Here is a 20,735-nt window from a genome sequence, read left to right on the forward strand (position 1 = left end):
AGGGAGGAGGGGGCGCGCGGCGCGCTCCTCGTAGGGTCGGGACCGGCGCCTGCTGCCGCCCACGCGAGTCTCGCAGCTCGAACCGAGGCCTGAGCCGCCGCCCCGAACTGTGGCGCAGGAGGAAGAGAGGCCGCCAGCGTCTCGAGGAGGCGGGGCGAACCCCACGGGCTGGGGCGGGGCTTTGGCCCGCCTCTTTCGTCCTCGCGAAGTTGGAGGGAAGCGCGGGCCTTCGTGGGCGCCTGCGCTCTGGGGGGGCGACCCAATAGCTGAGGCGGCAGAGGCAGTATCAGGAGCTGCAGGGGTGGCGTCCCGACGACTATTTTCTCACGAGTGAAAGGGTCCCGCCTCGCTATTCCTTCAACCCAGCCTGCACGGCCTCAAGCTCGCGGCGCTGTTTCAGCTGTGCCTTCTGCGGCCGGGTCGCGTGAATCCAGCGGCAGGACGTGTCAGGCTCACAGGCCTCGCTGGGCGAAACTTGCACCACAGCAAGCACGTGGATCCTCAAGGACAGAAAACAGGCCGAGAGACCCTGCAACACCTTTTCCGCCTCAGTTCCTAGCGGTTTTATGTGGGCTCCACTGTGGGCCATACAAATAAAATTGGTCCCTGAGAACGACGGAACCAAGGTTCTGTGACCAACGCAGTCTCCTTCGAGAGGCCTCCGAGGGGTCCGGAGCGCTGACAGCGTTCCCGTGGCTGGGGTATCTTTCTGCATCTGAATCGTCCCACTATATGCCTTCGCCTCTACCTCCACCTCCGCTCCCTTGTTGCTGAAAATTGTAAATGAGAACACCTATGCCTAAGAGTTATTAGAATTTAATTAGACAGCATTCTTAAAATGCTTTAACATATAGTATACTTTGAATAAAAGCCTTTGTGTTTCATTAAATAGCCTTAAAGTGGGCGTGTAGTGTCCTAATTAGGCAAAATACTGTCATCGTTGGAGTTGTAGGTTTAGTCATTCACCCGGCAATTCTTAAAAACATTTAGTGAATATTTTGTACTTGAGGGTACTATGCAGATTCACTAAGTCCAAGGGGTAGCAGAGTGGGGTATTTTTCAATTCTCCAAACGGAACTTTTGGGTAATTAGTATTTTTGTTTACTAGGTTTGCTTAAATCTTCATGGTTAGTTACGTGGGTAGTCTTCATATCATTATTGAATGTTGGAAACCTAGATTTGCTTGTCTATACAAAGTTGTTCCAGAATCAGTCTGTGTGGCTAGACAAAGATATTATATAGGTAGAACACACAGTTGGAACAAAAGTGTAAAGGCGTATGTTTGGGTGAACAAATAATAGACCTGGAAGTGGGGAGAATGGAGCAATAGGTAGTGGAAAACAAAATTGGGCAAGTTGATAAAAAAAAAAAAAAAAAAAAAAGAAGGGGTAAGTTGTGGCCAAATGCCATTTATATTCCTGAAGGGAAGCTAGGGGTGAGGCAAAAATCAAAGTAACTCTCAGCACCTATGGGATTTCTTACACGTCTCATGTTTTACCTTTCAAATTAATATAAACTTTACATTCTGTTCCATTATGTAATGGTGTTTGATTTAAATAACTCAAGAAAAATACAAATCTTAATGGATAAAATGAATTGCCTTTCTATTTCATCAAATCGGGACAAGGTTTGGAAGTTCACCAGCAATTTCTCATTTCTCTGCAACACTAAATTATACAAATACATGACTACAGACAGTAACTCTTGTCTTTAGAAGAGATTTCAGGATAATTCCTAGGAGGAGAGAGATCCAAAATGCTGCCAGAGGAGTGTACTACAACATTATGAGCAAGTATTGGTGGAAACGATGTCTATTTGTTGAGAAGTCAAGTCTTAATTGGTGTCTTTTATGGCAGTATGGCAGTCTGAAACAGCCTCGGAACCATTTGCCAGTCACTTTTGTTCTCAAAGAAACTCTTCAAATAGGAGTTTGAAATGACCCAGTTCCAAAACTAGTTCTCTATTGAATTAATTTTTAGTTTCATTAGCCATCTTACATAGAAAATAAATATTTATGTCACCGTATCAGTTATCTATTGCTGCATTACAACCTACCCCAAAACCTAATGTCTTCTTGCACAGTTCCCCAGATCTTCCCTCCCCAGGATGTGGCCCCTTTGAGGTGACATACCACAGACCCAGATCAGAGGTGCTGCGAGGCAGTGAATAATAGCTCTTTACGTCCACAATTAAAAATGGTTTCCAATAAAACTACATTGTGAAGAATGGGAAGGAAACAGAATGGAAAAGAGTGAAAAAGTCAAAGAGATAGACCCTGAAATTTTGCAGTGGAAAATGTATAGGACTGATGTGTAGTACATGGGAAGATAAAGTATTTCTTAAGTGGAAGATATATACAGATACTGACAGTACTTGAAAACATGAAGAAAATTTAGATGGTCCAGAGTTAAATGAAGTATTTAATTCTCAAAAACTGGTAAAGAAAAAGATGGTACAAAAAAAAATTCTTTATTTGACAGTAAATCTAATGACAGCTAATCAAAGAAGAGATGCTGCTGACAAACCAAGAAACTTTCACAGCATTTTTGATCCTGAACAAATAATCGGTGTCATAGAGAGTACTGGAGAATTAATGTTTCCTATGAAATGGAAATATGCAGATGAAGTAGACTTGGTGCTGGCAAAGAGGCAAATATAAAAGTGTCCTCAAATTGTAATTGCTTTTTATGAAGAGATAAACTTGGCATTCTCATTCAGAAGATGCTCAATAATTGTTTATATAAACATACATGTATATGGTTTTACAATTTATTAGTGTGAAAAATAATTACATTCTAATGAAAATTAAGTTTGATATGTTCGTTTTGAATAGTATTGAGGGGATTATTGGGTTGCTTTTTTTTTTTTTTTTTTGCTGTTGTTCACAGCAATAGCAATAGCTACTTTGAACAAATAAAAGCTTTCTGTAGTTGCTTCATTTATGAGAAAAGAACATTTGATACCATGGCATGTTATCTGCATTAGGAAGAATTTTTTTAAATGTTAGAAAATTTTCATAGTCGTTACTCAGTCAAAACTCACATTTAACCATTCTGGGTTTATTTGTTTTTGTGTGTATGCATAAATACATATGTAGATGGTTGCTGTTGGTTTTTTTTTTTTTTTTTTACATTCACCAAAACAAAGTGACATTTCACAACATGAGCAAGTCTATATTGTTTGGGGATTCCATCACTCTGAGCAAGACAAGAAATAGATCACCTCAAGTTAAAATGAAAATCTTCCTGAAGATATAACCTTTCAAATGAAAAAAGATAATTATGTAATTAATTGGACAATTTAAATATTAAGAGTTTAATTGATAATTTAAATATGATGTAAATAATTTATTTTGGACAATTTAAAGCAGTCTTATTAGAATTCCTACCTACAACTATAGTCATAAAATGTAAGCTTATTTGCAAAACTCCCAGAAAGGAAAAATTTTTACTACCAACAACCTCTCCACTCAGACAAGGAAACTAAACAAATACTGGTGTGTCTAATTAGCCAAACAAGGATTAAATGGACATTTAAATTTCCTTCTAGAGAACCATTCCTTTACAAAACGTTGATATCCTTATGCTATGTATATTGACTAAAAGATCATGATTCATGGAATGTCTTTGCTCATGAAACTAATCATGATGCTACTGTTTAGCATCTAGTGGACTTAATTAGTGAACAAACTTTTGCAATCTAACTTATTAATCTGTATGTTTCGGTTTTTTCCCCAACACATTCCTTATATATAGGCTCAGTCTTTTCAGTATTTGTGTTACAGTTTCAGCAGAAATCAGGAAAAACTAACTTCATAGTAATCGGAATGTGATCGGACTGTATATTACTTTATTGTAAATTGAACAATGTTCAGTAAATAGTTTTACATGGGAAAACAAAAAGCTTAGTATCTTCAAACAGGAGCCATTTATTTCTCATGATTCCATAAATTGGGCTGAACTTAACTAGGCAGTTTTGCCAGTCTCACCTGAGATCACATAAATAGCAGCAGTCACTTGGCAGCTTGACCATGGTTGATCCATGATGGTCTCACATGGCTGTCAGTTAGCTGAGGCTGTTGATAATTGAAGCTTAGTTCTTTTCTATTAGTCATCTCCAATAGCTTAGTTTCTTACTTGGCTGTCACAGAATTTCAAAAGAAAAAGCTCCAATGCACAAGTGCCTATCAAAGCTCTGCTTGCCACACTTTTGTTGATATCACTGGCCAAAGCTAGTTACATAGCCAACCTCTTGAGTGGTTCCCTCCCAACAACAGATAGAAACTTAAAGAAAATGCTGCTGATTTGGAGAGTGTTGATACCTGTGAACTGTGATGACGCCAGCTTGAAAAAGCATTAAAAATACAGGATAGTAGGCAGAAAGAAGGGGGGGAAATGTAGTCTTCTTAGGATTTGCTGATAATATTTCCCTCAAATAAAAATACCTAGAAAATAAAAGGCAAAGAAAGTCATTTTTTAAATTCTCCTGTCTTCTTAAATTTGTTATTTTTGAAGTATACATTCCCCCCCCCCTCCCCCGGAAAATGTAAGGACAATTCTGGTGCCAGGAGTTCAGACTTTAACAGCAAAAATACTTACTTTCTGTAATACAGTTTATGATTCTGAACCCCAGTCTACCAGACTGGTAGAGAACATCTTCTGTTTCCAATTTTAACAAGTTCCAAGTTCTGGGTGGTGAGGGGAGAGGTTCATTTATGTCTACACGGCCCCGTTGGATCTGGTGACTTCCTGTTGCTTTGGTGTCACTTGGGACATAGGAATCACTTGCGAAGCTTCTTTTGAACCTTTCTGTCTGGATGCTATTATACAGCTATTTAGGGGAGTAGGGAATTCCATAGAGATGGTACTTACCAGCCATAGGGGAATTTTTTTTTTAATCTAGACAAAATCCTTCTCTCTTCATCTTTCTTCAAGGCACTCTAAAGTCCCTTTCATCTTCATCTTTCTGCAAGGCACTCTAAAGTTTTTAGAAAAAAAAAGACTTTCCCAGGAGGAAAGTTTCTTTTCTACCCTGCAACCAGTTTTAGTTATCAATTGCGGTATAATTACCTCAAAACCTAATAGCTTGAAACAACCATTTTCTTTATTTGCTCATGATTCTGCAGTTCGGGCAGTGCTTGGTGGAAATAGACCTTCTCTGTTCCACATGGTATCAGCGTGGGCAGTTCTTAGAGGAGTCACTTCCAAGATGCCTTACTCACATGGCTGGCAAGTCAGTGCTGGTTGTTGCATGGGAGCTCTGCTGGAGCCTTCAGATCTTTTTCCCATACTTCTCCTCATGGCTAGGTTGGGATTCTCACTGAGAGGTCTCAGGGTAGTCAGACTTCTTATATGATACCTGGTTTCCTTCCCCTAGAGCACAAAAGTGGAAGCTTGAAAACTATCTTAAGGTTCAGGACTTGCATTGGAACAGCATTGCTTCTGTCATACTCCATTGGTTAAAGCTGGTCACAGGGCCAACGTAGATTGAAGAAGAGGGACTACAGAACAGGCAAGAATATGAGAAGCATGGTTCTTTGGGGGCTACCTAAGTTATAGTCTGTGACAAAGAGACAAGAAAGCACACCCTATAATTTTCTTGAACTGGGTAAAGAATTGGTGGGGTTAGTTAAGGGAAAATCAAAGGAGGGAAAATGGTAAAATATGTTAATATCACAAAATATATCTCTAGCCATGTAGGATTTTGCCAACTTTCTTCTGATGCGTTAGCTTTAATTTCTATGTAGCTTTAGGAACTAATTTTGAATAAAACATCTTAAAATGTTTTAATTACCTGTTTAATTGTGTTTTCACTTTCTGCTTGTAAAACATTATTTTCCTTTAACAATCTATGTAGCTGAATGTTTTCTTTATATATGAAAAATGATACTTAGCATTTGAGTTCTTAAATTGCCACTACTTCTACAAAGTCTGCGTTTTCTTATTCAATCCGTTTTTAGATTCTTATATTTAAATCATGAAATATTTAATAAATTTAAAAGAGTATATGCTATCTAAATTTCTGTTAAAAGACAAACACATGTGTAGGCACCGCCCAACTTAAGAAAAAGAGCTTTCCTCATACTTTGGAGGCTCCAGTATGCCCCTCCCAAAATTCCATCTTTTTATTACTGAGGTAATCTCTAGTCTGAAATGTGTAGGTATTTTTGTCTTCTGATTACAATAGATAATTCAGTTTTTGAAAGTTTTTGAATGTATGTTAATAAAGGAAAAACAATGCACTCCTTATGCATGTCTCATCTACTCAATATTCTACTATAACACTACTTCATTTCTGGCACCAGATGTGTGGATTTTCACATATCAAGCAATTCTGTGACATCAACTGGGCATCTTACAGCTTAATTCAATTCTGACACTATCTACTTAGAGAGAGTGTCATGTCCCTTTTCCTCACTTTTGCCCAATTGCAAATCCAGGTTGTTACCTGTACTTCTGACCTAATGACTATAAATTGGAGGTCGCACAGTGTACTCCACAGGTTCATCTAATGTGTTAGATTGCTCACAGAACCCAAGAAAACAGTTTACTTACTAGATTACAGGTTTATTATAAAAGTGTTAAAAAATAACAAATTTCAACCAAGTAAACTTGAAGATCTAATAGGATTTATTAAGTGATTCATGAATCAGGCATCATCCTATCTAGTAACTAGAAGGGCGCTGCAAGGGGTTGAAAAAAATGGAAGATTTTTATAGAAAGAAAGGTGAGGTAAGAGAGCTATTAAAGAAAGAAAAGAAAGGATTTGGGGGAGAATAGATTTCTTTCTTTCAGGGGATGGGGGAGGTGGGAATGGAAAGAGCCCACATGACAAATAACCTCATTGGCGTTGACCAGAAAATTTCAGACTGGTTGATTAAGATTATGTTTCTGAGAGATGTTGAAACTGCAGTTAGATATGGTTTGCAGGTTTGGTAACATGGGCTTTCAGCATGAGCAATGCCATTTGGAGCCTGTGGGTTTCTCTTTAACAAAAGGATATAACTCAGGAACGGTTAGATAGAACAGATGAGTAGGACAAGGTATAGGGGAAGGGGCATAGAGCTTCCATGCTCCCTCAGGGCTCTCTGCCTTTTTGCAGAACCTTCATGTGTTGACCAATGTAGAGTTCCTTCAGACCTGTCTTTTCAGGTGTTTGTGGAGGCTTCATTATGTAGACATTGGCCATTGGCGACCGATTCAACCTCCAGTTGTTCTCCCTTTCAAGGATGTGGGGGTGTAGGGAGACGAAAATTTCCAACCCTCTAATCCTAGTTGGTTCTCCTGACAATAAGCCTCCAGCCTTAGGGGCTTTCCAAAAATGCCCTCATTGACATAAACTCAGATGTGGTTGAAAGGGGCTTGTTATCATTTAAGAAATTCCAAGGATTTGGGGACTATGTGACAGGAAGTGGGAACGAAGACCAAATATATACCTTATGTTGTAAATCACAATATCACTTGTAGATTTATACGTCTACAACTATTTTTTTTTTGCTTAGCATATTTGTGAGACTCAGTTATGTTGATGCACGTAACTATTTCATTTTTTATTGCTAAATAGTATTTCTTGACATGAATACCCCACAATTTTTCCATTCTTCTATCAAGGAACATTTTAATTATTTCCAGGATTTGGGTTTCTTGTTTGTCTGCTTTTGCTTTTTTAAAATCAATCTTCTCTGAATATTTGTGTTTTATCTTGATGTTCTTATGTGATGGCTATATTGTATAGTATATATGTTAGTTGTAATAGAGTATGTGTATTTCCAAGTTTACCATATAATGCCAAATTATTGCCCAGCAGTATACAAGAGTTACTGCTGCTTCATTTCTTTGTCAACACTTAGAAGTATTTTCCTTTAAAATTTTTTTGTCAGTCTGGCGGATGTAAAATAGTAGCTTATTGTAGTTGTAATTTGCATTTACCTTCTTATAAATGTGATTGAGCATTTTCCCATATGTTTATTTCCTAGTTGTGTTTCCTCTTATGTGAAATTCCTGTCCATGCTCTGTGCTCATTTTTCAATGAGTTTATTTGGCTTTTTCTATTGATTCAAAGAAGTTCTCTATATGTTATGGCTACTAAATGTTGGTTGATTATACATTTTAGCATTTTCCCCCAGTTTGTGGCTTGCGTTTTTTCTTTCTTTCCGAGATTTTTAAATAAACAGTAGTACTTGATCTTGATATGCTTGAATTTACCAATTATTTCCATTATGATTTGTCTCTTTTTAAAAATTCCTCTACTACCAAGGTTTTCTGAAATTTTACTTTTATTTTTATTATTTATTTCCTCAAACACATGCCACCAGTTTATTGAGCAAGCTTAACTTGGTAGGATTCAATTTAGCTTTTTTCTTCTACCACAGTCTTCAAAGGAGTTCTGTCTGACCTCTTTCTTGTTCTTTGGTGATTTCTTCAGACAGATCTCAAGACCTTAATCACTTCCAGGTACCAGAATGAACAGTACCATTTGGGGATAATAAAAGCTCAAATCTAAACTCAGACTTGAATCTCACAGCCACTTTAAAGTTTCTTCCTCCTATTCAGCTCAAGTCTGATGTGGGGATTGAGACAGTGGGGATGGGGGCATGGTTTGTTCTTTCATTCTTCTTGTTTTCCCTTCTCCACTTTCCCACCTCTCCAGCCTTCTTAAGGATACTTTTGGTTGTAAATCTTGCTTCTCCTTCATATCAGCATTGTGCTGTCAGTTTTGTGTCTGCATTCACTGGGACAAAGGCATAGGTGGCCACTAGCCTCTGTGACTTGTGTGTTGGGAAGGCAATTTTCTTTTTTAGTTGGCATTACTTCTTGGCTAAACTGTTGCACTCACCTCCTCACTGGCTTCTCTGGCCCCCACTCATCCCAGGCCCTCTGCCAGGTTGATGTTCACTCTGGAGGCTCCCTGGGTCCTAGTTGTAAAAACAGGACTTCCAAAAAACTATACTCTGCCCTTAAAGGCACAGGACAAAGGGAAGGAAGCCCAGGACTGGAGGTTGCAGACAAATTTTATTTTTAAAGTTTAATTTTTTGCATTTTTCAAGTTTAAGTCTTTAATTTGTATGGCATTGATTTTTATGTATGATACTGAAAAGGAATCCAATTTCATTTTTTAAATGAAGAATTAATTGTCTGAGCATTATGTATTGAATAATCAGTCTATCTTTTCCCTGCTAGGTCCTGTGTAACTTTTTTTTCACATACCAAATTTCCATAAATGCATGCTTCTATCCTTGGGTTTTCTAGTCTGTTCTTCTGGTTTATTTTTTCTCCTCTCTGCTAATATTGCACAGCCTTAATTGTCTAACTTTATTATATTTTGTTAACCTATAGAGCAAACCATCTCAACTTATTCTTCTTTAGGAGTGTCATGTAGTGGTTTTTAAGTGTCGCTGCAAGAATGATGACCTCCTCCTCTTTTTACTCAGTGTTTTCTCACTTAAGAGACATTTGTGATTGTGGTTAACAGCATTTCCATAATAGTAAAACCCATAGATTAATAAGCAACTTAGTATATTACAAGCTTTTAAAACTGACTTGTATTGATTAGTATTGTGCTCGAAAAACTGCTATTGCCTCCACATCAAGCTCATTATGAAATCCCACAAATCCTTTTCCATATTGCTCGAACTTACCCTGTGCATTCAAACTCAATTATAGCACTAATAAATTAAGTTCCCCCAAAGCACTTAAGGACCAAATTTCCTAATCGCTTGCTGCTTATTCAAAAAATTTCTCCTTCCCATATGGATTTAATACAATTCCATTCAAAATCTCATCTGCATTTTTTAAAAGAAATGGAACAAAAAATCATATTTGTATGGAAGCACAAAAGACCCTGAATTGCCAAAGCCATCCTGAGACAAAAGAACAGGGCTGGAGGCATCACTCTGCCTGACTTCAAATAATACTACAAAGTGACAATAATCAAAATAGTGCGGTTTTGGCAGAAAAACAGACACAAAAATGAGTGGAGCAGAATTGAGAGTCCAGAAATAAACCCATATTTATATGGGCAAATAATTTTTGACAAAAAAGCCAAAAACACACAGTGGAGAAAGAAAAACCTCTTTGATAAATGGTGCTGCAAAAACTGGAAAGCCACCTGCAAAGGAATGAAACTAGACTGTTCTCTATCACTACACACTAAAATTAACTCAAAATGAATTAAGGACCTGAATATAAGACCCGAAACAATAAATTGCATAGAAGAGAACATAGAAAGAAAACTCAAGGACCTTGGACTTAAAGAGGATTGTATGAATTTGACCTCAAAGGCAAGGGAAGTAAAAGCTAAACTAAACGAATGGGACTACATCAAAGTAAAAAGCTTCTGCTCAGCAAAAGAAATCGTCCACAAGGTAATGAGACAAGCATCGAATGGGAGAAGATATTTGCAAGCAATACTTCTGATAAGGACCTAATATCCAAAATATACAAAGAACTTATACAACTCAATAACAACAACAACAACAACAACAACAAAAATAAATGATCCAATTAAAGAATAGGTGGAGGACCTGAACAAAACAGTTCTCCAAAGAAGACCTATAAATGGCCAACAAACATGAAAAGATGTTCAACATCACTAGCTCTTAGGGAAATGCAAATCAAAACCACAGTGAGATACCATCTCACATCTGTTAGAATAGCTATAACCAACAGGACAAGTAATAACAGATGTTGGAGAGGATGCGGAGAAAAAGGAACTCTCATACACTGCTGGTGGGAATGCAAATTGGTACAGTCACTTTGGAAAACAATACAGAGGTTCCTCAAAAAACTGAGAATTGATCTACCATATGATCCAGCAATCTTTCTACTGGGTATTTACCACAGAGACTTGAAAACCCATATCCAAAAAGATATTTGCACACCGATATTCATAGTAGTGTTATTCACTGTGGCCAGGACATGGAAGCAACCAAAGTGTCCTATGATAGATGATTGGCTAAGGAAGCTGTGGTACATATATACAATGGAATATTATTCAGCCATAAGAAGAGATGAAATACTGCCATTTTGACAATGTGGATGGACCTCAAGATAATCATGCTAAGCAAAATAAGCCAGGCAGAAAAAGTTGACAATCACATGATATCACTTATATGTGGGATATAAAGCTAAAAGCAGCAAACTAACAGGACAAACAGAGACTCATGGACATGGACAAGAGACTAGTGGTTATGAGAGGGGAGAGGAGTCGGGGAGAAGAGAGGTAGATGGGGTAAAATGGGTCAAATATGTGGTGACAGAAAGAAATCTAACTGTGGGTGGTGAACACACAATGCACTATATATATGCCTTACTGTTGAATTGTACACCTAAAACTTACTGGAATTCACTAACCAATGTCATCATAATAAAAATAAATAAATAAATAAATAAATAATAAAATACAAATTTTAAATCCCATTTTTAAATATTTGGAGGAAAAATTTTTAAAGAGTATATTTCAAACTATATGAAAGTTACATGAATTTTAAAGTTTACTATCTTAAATAAAAAAATTTTGGAAAAAAACCCCAAACAAACAAACAACAATTCTCCTTCCTCAGTTTTCATGATTTTCACCCTGAACTAAATTGAAAACATGATTCTGCTGATTTTGCATACACACATTTACACACACATTCATGCATGTGGCAAAACTTTTTAAGAGGAATAAAATTGGAAACTTTTCCCTCCGGACTGAAGTATGTACTACTTTATCTTGTGATTTCTCTATCCCCTCTTACGCAAAATTGAGAACCATGGGTATTAGCAGTCAGAAACAACAGAAAAATTTTATATGTGTAAATGGCATAATTAACGTGTCCTAAAAATATTACAGTGGAAACAGTGTTTAAAAAGGACACAATTTTGTGCATACACCATTATGTACAGATTATACCTTATTTAAATGATAAAAAAGTGACAATTATTAAAAATCTATTATTCATTTATTCATTAAATATTTATTGTATGCCAGCTAGATGGTGAGGATGCAAATTGGTGTCTATCTTCTTGGTGCTCACATTCTATAAAGGGAGAAAGAAACAATTTAACAATTAAATATACAAAATGTCTGATGGCAATTGCTGTGCTATGGAGAAAATTTTTAAAATAAGGGAGTCCCAGGGCCAGAGGGTCACGATTTTATAGAGTGGCCAGAGAACATTTTTTGATAGCATGACATTCAAGCAGAAAGCTGAAGAAGGTATAGGAGCAAGTCTTAAAGGTCTGTGAAACACATGTTCCTGGCTGGAAGAAAAACAAATGCAAACATCTTGAATTTTGAATATGGTTGGCATTGTGTTAGAAAGAAATAGAGGATGAGACTAGAGATATAAATGTGGGAGAGAAGGAATAGTGGAAAGGATCTCATAGGTCCCTGTGATAACTTTGGCATTCACCCTAAATGAAATGGGAAGTATTAGAGGACTTTGAGCAGAGAGGTAATATGGTCTGTTTTGTTTTTGTTTTTGTTTTTGTTTTTGTTTTTGTTTTTTTAAGAGAACTACTCTAACTTCTATGTTCAAGATAGACTGTAAGGAACCAAATGTAGAAATCATCAGACCAGTCAGGAGGCTGATTCAATAATCCAGGCAAGAGATATAATAAGAATTTGATATAGGTTGGTAGTGGTGGAGTTGAGTTGAAGTGGTCAGATTCTGGATATATTTTGAAGGTGAAGCTGGCATATTTGCTAATGGATTGGATGTGGGGTGTGTGAAAAAGAGAGGAGTCAAGCTGATTGCCAAACTTGTTGCTCCCTGGGAAGTGTAAGTGCATATTGGCATATATTTGACTACCCAGCTTCTCAATCTCTTCCTAAGTTTGGAGAATTTCCCATCATACAAATCTAGGTGCCAGACAGAGCACATCTCTGACTGAAAGTGTGGTTGCAAATGTGAGAAACTCCTCCCTGCAGTCTCCCAGGCTGCTGAGATGCACACATGTGACCAATCAGATATTAATGGAGCAGCATTTATAGTAGCTAGGTAGTGGAGACAGCAAAGGCACCCTTTTCCCAGGGTGGAGTTGTGTCCACTGTGCAAACGGCAACTGGCAATGGTGTTCTCATGAACCAGTTCATGATTTGAAGTAGGCTGCTGGCTACATAGCTTTCAAGTGGAATTTGCTAATCACCAAGCAAATCCAAAAGTTACACAGTTTCCTAGTCAAACGTACTGTTTCTACTTTTTGAAAAGTTTGAGATGGTTTCTATTCCTTGTCACAAAAACCTGGAATGATACATTTAAAAACTGATATCCTCAATGTGAATGTTGTCATAATAACAATTGCCATTCATTGAGTGATTGAGGCACTTATTTCAATTACTTCTGCTAGGTAGATATTATTCCTATATTAGAAGTGAGGAAACTGAAACATAAAGGATAAATCACTTGGCCAAGGTCATATGGCTAGTAACTGACAGAGCAAGGACTAAAATCCAAATATATTTAGCTTCAAAGCCTGGACAGTTACACACTATAGATAAGTACATTTGGGGTTCATATAGTATAGTGTATTGAGCCACTTTTCCATTAATTTAGTTCTCTATGTAAGCTCTGTATAGGAAGTATCATAAGTATCAAATTTCCTTGAAATGCTCTAAAAGTGTAGAATTTAGTACTGAAATGTTAAAGTGTGTCATTGTTTTGAAAACTTATAATCTGGTAGGAACCATAAATATAATTCAAAAAATTCTAGTATTTCTTAGTATTGTTTGAAATTTGAGCAAGACCGGATATTCTTTGTTTGTTTTGAGTTCAATGTTTTATTTATTTTTAAAACTTTTAAGTATTAGTATTATTCTGTTTTATGAGCTCAATGTTTTATTCATTTATTTTTCAAAAAAAATTATTATTTTTTTTAACATTTTACTTTTTTATTTTTCTCCCTCACCCTTCCCTTGTTTTTCTGAAAGTGTCAGTTTTAGTAGATCTCTTTGATCAATTAGAAGTTGAAAGCAAAGTGCTGTATTAGCAAATACACCAGGCTCTTCATCAGATCATTGAGACATTAGGTACCATGGCAGATTAGAAAGTCCACACTTTGGGTGCTCTTTTAAATAAATTAGACAAAGCATCTATAGTTACCTAGAATAAAAGAGTGATGGCTTTAAGTATGTGACACTTGCTACTTGAAAAAAATGTTACTTATCAATAAGAGGTATAGCTGAAAAGAAATAAAAGTGACTGTCTGAAAAGAAACTGCAGCTTGTGAACCACTGTTATGCACTTAGAGCTTTAAAAAAATGTTGCTTACCAGTAAGAGGTGTGGCTAAAAGAAATGAAACTCATTATCAGAAAAGAAACTAATGCAAGCCTCTGAGAAACACTCAGAGCACTCAGGAGCATATTATAATACTTATGCAGTATTAAAGAGGCAACATGATGTTAGGAACAAGAAAACTGAGCTAGGAATAAGAACAGGTGCTTCCAAGTGCCAAACCTAACCCTTATCTAGCTATGCAACTAAGACCAATTCAACAAGACTGAGCACACGATTAATGAAGTAGAGATGAAAAAAAAAAAAAAAAAGAACATAGAAACATAAATAACTGTGATGACCTATTGGAAGTGTTCATTCATTTATTCATTAATCCATTCTACTTTTGTTGCCAGTCATATGTCTGTTGTGCGCCAGGTGCTGGGGCTTCAAAGAAAAACAAGAAAAAACACCAACACCCTCCCATCTTCCCAAGGAGGAAGTGGCCCAGGGAATAAAGACCAGATTTCTGTGGCATGGACATTTCACTCTTTCTTCCAATGACTTCTCTCTCTCCTTTCCATGACCCTTCCTGGCTCTTTCCTTCTCTACCAACCACTTCCCTATACCATTGGTTTAACTAACTGAGCTCAATTTAGACCTTATTCCCCCAAATAAGACTTTTCTGCCCTGGGCTGCCTCTCCCTACTCCACAGTCCCTGGACCAGAATGATCTTTAGAAACCTCAAACTCTGAAAATATGATTGTGTTTCCCAATCCATAGATAAAATGAAAATACAAACTATGTAAAACTATTAAATGGGTAAAACTATAAAATGGGTAAAACTATATATAATTAAACTGCTTTTCCAAATAGTCAACCTTGGAAAATTGAATGCAATTTAGCATCTTCTCTTCATGGGGAGACATATGAAACTACATTTCAACTATTGCCTACACATTCCTGGGGTTCATCAGTTTTCTGAAGTCTGTCCATCATCATCCCCAAATGATTCTGAAATACTGTATATTCATGAATTGAGAAAAGTGGTAAGATTCCCTATAGGCCTTTGGGATTTTGTACTCAAAAAACAATTGGAGTAAGAAGCGATCAAAGGTTTTTAACCTAGGATGGGACACACTTAGATTTGCTCTTTAGAAAGTTCTTGCTGACTGTAACATGGAGAATGGATCACAAGGGCTTAAACTAATAATGAGTTGGAAGCTGTTACAGAAACCCAGGGAAAAAACTGTGATTCACCGCTAATGGGTGCTGCCTTTGGGGAGTGATAGAAATATCTAAAATTAGATCATGGTGATGGTTGGATACCTCTGTGAATATACACGAAACCATTATATTGTACACATTAAATGGGTGAAATTTATGGTATGTGAATTATATGTCAATAAAGATGTTTTCAAAAAAGCAACAGGTTGAAACATAAAAAACTCTCACACTTGAATGAATGAATGAATGAAGTCATGGTTGTGTTACAGACTGATATGAAAAACTTTTAGGAGATAAAAAAAGAGAATGAGAAGTAGGAGTCTAGGGTGACTCCCAGATTTTGGGTGACCATTGGGTAGATGATAATGCTTTTTTATTAAGATGGGGAGAAATGTAAGAATATAAGTGATCTTACTGCAATGAAGAGGTTCTGGAAGGCACAATAAAAAGGGCTGAAAGCACCCCCAAAATATTCAAGAGACTGTGGCATTTAGGAAAGGGTAGACAAACTTTATGTGTCATCAATGCAAGGGTGTCAGACTTTTTTCTGAAGAAGCCAGAAAGACTGGCTCACCATATTCAAAACACAAGCATTTAAAGGAAAAGAAAGGCAAAATTATTATGTACCAAGTTTACATTAGTCTGTTTATAGTGAAAAAAAACTCTTACACAACTATCATATTTACAAAAATCATTCATGTCTTCAGACATCAGCACAGCAAAAATCAGGAATAACACTGTTTAGAGAGTCCAGGTTTATATGAAATTTCCCAGGGTTTATTATTCTAGAAGCAGAACTAGTTGGGATGGGCCTACTATTTTCAGTTTATCTAAGAGTATAAAATAGATTTTTGTTCCAAACTGTAGTATATGACCTGCTTAATCATACTGGAAGAAGAACAAAATATCAGTTTTGCTTTAATAGGAGATTAGTAACAGAACAAAACATGCTCAAGGAAGTAAAGGTGGCAGAAAAGATGAGATTGACAGTATTTAGTGGGCTGGGCATGGCAGGCATGTAAGTTAAGGAGGAAGTATTCACTGTTCTGGGTGCTCCTGTCTGATTACCAAGTGCATTGGAGGTCCTGTCATACCACACGACAGGTAAGTCAGTAGTTCCCAACTTTTGACTCAGGTTCCAAATAAAACATTGGTAAGGAGTCATTGCAAAATTTGGAGAAAATGGAACTAAACACCCAAAGGGGATCCTACTCAGATGGTTGCAGAAAGATATTGCCTGGCTCAAAGATCACCATCTTAAAGATCTAACAGCAGCCCAGCTTGGAAGCCTCAGTTGGTGGCAAATAATAAATAAAGTATTTTGAGGCTTCTCTATAGAGAGTCAAAGTTTACAGGAAATCACTATTTCCTGCAATAACAGTCTAAAGGCTCCACGGTCGACAGTAGAAGGAAATAGCCTACTCTATAGACTCTATAGAGTAGCTAGATTTTGAAGCTCCAATATTCCACTTGGGATTCTTGTTGTTGCCACTGCCACCTCCATCTTTAAGACTCTGTCACTCTTTCATGACCACAGACCCCTTCCTTAATTCCTGGCAGCTTAGTTGAGATCCTGCTGGGGACTTCAGACTGGAGCATTCATAAGAATAACCTGTGAGGGATGTTCCAAGACCAGATATTTTGAATCAGCTGAGTTCAGGACTAGGAATTTTTAACAACTTCCAGGTGGTTCTAATGAAAGCAATTCAAATACCACATTTTAAGAAACACTGAACCGAGGGAGACGAAAAGTGTGATGAATGCTGAAAAGAATATATAGGCTGATTTATAAAAATACGGCTAAGTCATTTGCAGCTTACAGTCCTTGCCTTCAAATGGGCAAAGATTATCTTCCACTAATAATCAGTGGTCCCTCAAATATGTCTGCCTTATATCAAAGACAGTCTCCAAAACCCAGAGAGAAACACAATTTCCCTCATAGATTAAGTTTCCATTTGCTATCTAGTTTCACTTTCTTAATGGAGAACCAAGCTCTTCCCTGAGAACTAGATACTGCTCATTCTCCCCTTCAAGGGAAGTTGGCCTGTTACTAAATTTAGAGTGCAGCATCCCCACAAGAGATAAACAGATATTATAGCAAGTAGCTCATTTACTTTTACATAATCATTTAAATCATGAAAAACAAGGATAGTTTGCATTTTTTACATTCCTCAAAGTCCATATTTTTTAGTTCTAAGTACTCCTATAAATAGTTTGATTCAAGTTGAATCTAGTCAAGCCCAGGCCAGTCCCTCTTCATACACCCTCGTCCAGTTTGAGGTGAATATCATTCCTGTAATTGCTCCCCCTTGCTGTACTGTGGGACTTAGCTCCTAATACTTGTGGAATGTGATCTAGAAAAGAAATACTCTCCAAAGGAAATAATAAGTTTGTAGAGATAGAACTGCCTAAGTCATGCTGGATATATTGTACAAAGAGAGCCAATCATCCCCATTCCCAATCGTACATATATCAAATGTGGATTTTTCATGGAAGATAGTTGGAACAAAATATGCACAAATACTTTCAATTCGCATGTTTTTGTTCTTCAGTTTTCAAGTAGATATTTCCTGCTCCTACAGCTGTTGGGTGTGTCCCTTCTACTGTTCCTCTGACCTAAACCTAAAAACAGGCTTCTCAAAAAAGAAGAAAGAAGTTGAGCAGAGTCACAAAGTGATGCGCGCGCGTGCGCATGCACGCACGCACACACACACACACTTTACAGGGTCCCATGAACATTTTAGATTTTTAGATTCACAGTATCTCAACCCTTTCTATTTTAGAGAATGTTTTGCTTTACATTATAAAACTAAATTTATCCAAACCTGCCACTTTTTCAGAACAAAGAGAAGTTTATACAAAATAATATATTGTCTCCTACTTTGCTAGCCTAAGAGAAAAACTGCTTGCAACTCAAAGCTAAATTCCTCAAGGTGTTCTAGCTCAAAGCCAACCACAACAGGAAGAGGAAGTACATAGTATCTTATATTCAGTATAACTTTGTTTTTCTCTCCCCATGTGCCTCAGTCTTCTCACAGAATGGAGTATCCATGGAAGTGTAGGAAATAACTTCTGGTTATGTGAGTTAAGTTTCACTTTAGATATTTCACCAGCTGTTGAGCAGCCTCCTACCTCCACTTAAGCCATATTCTCCATTTTCCTCTGCTTTAGCTGAATTTTTCCTGGAGTACTCCACTAGAGTCACAAATTCACTGAGGCTTTTCCATAGCCTTCTAGTCAGCCAAATTATTTCCCCCAACCAGGATCTTCAATTAACCTCTAATTACAGCCTAAGGAAGTGTAAAGCAACTCTGCTAGCAGTCAGACTGTGATAAACAATGTTTTCAATAGGATGCAGACAAGCCGACAAAACAATGTTTCTAACCAAACAACACTAGACTGCAGTTGCAAAAATGACTAGCAAGTCATCTATTTTTAGAACCAACTGAGCCCAAACCCTGCTCTGTTTTACTGAGACATCCCACTACCAGTTCTTTTTCACTATAAGTTCATAAACTTTTTTTTCTAGAGATATGGCCTGGAGGCCTTTTTTGGTTGGGGTTTTCACTGGCTTTTGTTAGTTCTGGGTAACTTCTTCAAGTCTTCGAGTGACTGTCACATAGAATTGGAGTCTCCTTAATTTTTCTTCCCCTAAAAGCCACATTTCTCTCTTACTTAGGAAACTCCTCAATTCCCTTTCTTTGCCCCAGGATAGAGATTTCTTTAAGGAAAGTCACCAAGATATACCATTCTTAGTTCCCAGTCACCCAATCACTCACCTTCTCCTTAGGGGATTGAACACATACACCACAGGGGATTTGGGATTTGCAGTCTTCAGTATCACTCGTTGCTCGCCAACTTTTCATCAGAGGTTTCCTGCTTGATGTGTCAGAGCCACTTCAATCTTCCGCCTTCTCCGTGGCCAACTTTATTTCTGGCCCAATTTAATTCCACATCTTTCCTTGCTCACCTGAGAGTGGAAAGCTTCAAATAACCAGTTGTTTCACCTCTCCATATCCTCTTCTAGAATGTGAGGCATTAGGATGTAGGTATAAAAGCAGATCTGGAATTTCTTTCCCTGGGTCCAAATAACTTGGATCTTGACCCTTCTGGTACCTAGAAAACCAAGTCTCTTAATAGACATAATCTCATCTTCCTTTTTCCAAAGCTTTCAGATACCTAAGGAACTGGTTTTACAACCATTCCATTTATCTTCCAGCATATTGGTAAAGTTTTGCATTCTTTATCCTTGTGAGCGAAGTACCTGAGGGTCTTCTCCTGAGGGCCTAGGCAACTAACTTATTCTCTAATTTGTGGAGAACAGACACTCTTTCTTACATCTGAAGCCAAAAGATATGCAGGGAGTAATTTTTGCATGCAAGACAATGTTCAGGTTTGTATCCTCTTTTAGACATAATATCCAAAGACCTCCTTAAGGTAGACTTATTTCTGCTAATGACCAGAACTAGCTGCTTCAGCACAGACACCTTTCTCCTTTCTTAGGAGTTGAAGGAAGCCAGTAAGAGCTACTCATTGCCCCACCTTCCTCCACAACAGAGCTGTCACCTCCCACCATGGGCAAAACAACTCAGGGGCATTACCCATTGTAGTTTAACCCTGCGATTGTCTGTCTGGTGGATTCTCCTGCTCCAGAAATGATATTTTCCTCCCCAGTCACAGGTTGGAAGGTCTGCAAGTGATAAACCATTACATGATCACAACTCTCTTACACTTTTGGTGGTGGAGCTCGTCCCCTGTTTACTTAGTTGCTTGATATTACCCATGTATTATCCCAAATATAACTGTACCCTCCCTGCCCAAACACACCACACCCTTGCTAAGAAGACCACACTCTTGGCAACCTCATTGGCCAATATTCCATGCAGTTTGCATTTCCTTTTTCTCTAGTCTTATTATATTTTGTAAAATTACTTAACTCTTGAAAGAATTACCTAACTTCTCAGATATCTTTCAAAATTGCTTCATAAACTCCTAAGTCTTCCTAATCCTATTTATCTATCTATCTATCTATCTATCTATCTATCTATCTATTTATTTATTTTTAATTGAAGAAATAATTTAAAACATTTTCCCCCTTTTACCTCTTCCCTCCTCCCTACTCTCTGGTAACCATTAGTCCATTCTCCATGTTCATGAGTCTCTGTTTGTCCTGTTCATTTGTTGCTTTTATGTTTATATCATATCACCCATATAAGTCATATCATGTGATTTTCAACTTTTTCTGTCTGGCTTATTTCTCTTAGCATGATTATCTCAAGGTTCATCCATGTTGTTGCAAATGGCAGTAT

The 20,735-nt window shown here is 37.4% G+C and overlaps 1 protein-coding gene and 1 pseudogene across 6 annotated transcripts; one reads left to right on the forward strand and one right to left on the reverse strand.

Annotated features, from left to right (window-relative positions):
* Positions 1–199: 199 nt before the first annotated feature.
* Positions 200–20,051, reverse strand: LOC118610029. 6 transcript variants are annotated; one of them, XM_036229887.1, is made up of 4 exons: positions 19,206–20,050; positions 4,599–5,372; positions 4,322–4,444; positions 200–770 (listed from the first exon to the last, which is right to left on the reverse strand). In XM_036229887.1, exons 3-4 carry the CDS (start codon positions 4,354–4,356, stop codon positions 350–352), a joined length of 456 nt encoding a protein of 151 aa, XP_036085780.1. In that variant the 5' UTR covers positions 4,357–4,444; positions 4,599–5,372; positions 19,206–20,050; the 3' UTR covers positions 200–349. The 6 variants fall into 6 exon arrangements, 5 of the variants coding, with proteins under 5 accessions (XP_036085780.1, XP_036085778.1, XP_036085777.1 ...); XM_036229885.1 differs by having other exon boundaries at positions 5,222–5,372; positions 19,206–20,049; XM_036229884.1 differs by having other exon boundaries at positions 4,322–5,372; positions 19,206–20,051.
* On the forward strand, positions 767–2,844 carry LOC107516790 (annotated as a pseudogene).
* Positions 20,052–20,735: the final 684 nt, after the last annotated feature.

Source organism: Rousettus aegyptiacus, unplaced genomic scaffold (genome assembly GCF_014176215.1).
Source record: "Rousettus aegyptiacus isolate mRouAeg1 unplaced genomic scaffold, mRouAeg1.p scaffold_m13_p_12, whole genome shotgun sequence".
Taxonomy (NCBI): domain Eukaryota; kingdom Metazoa; phylum Chordata; class Mammalia; order Chiroptera; family Pteropodidae; genus Rousettus; species Rousettus aegyptiacus.

Coding starts and splice junctions, on each gene's coding strand:
- LOC118610029 (XM_036229884.1), bottom strand. CDS start 4,521: ATGTATACTTCAAAAATAACAAATTTAAGAAGACAGGAGAATTTAAAA. Junction 771..4,321: donor GGCGTCATCACAGTTCACAG/GTATCAACACTC, acceptor TACAATTTTCAG/CAACAAGGGAGCGGAGGTGG.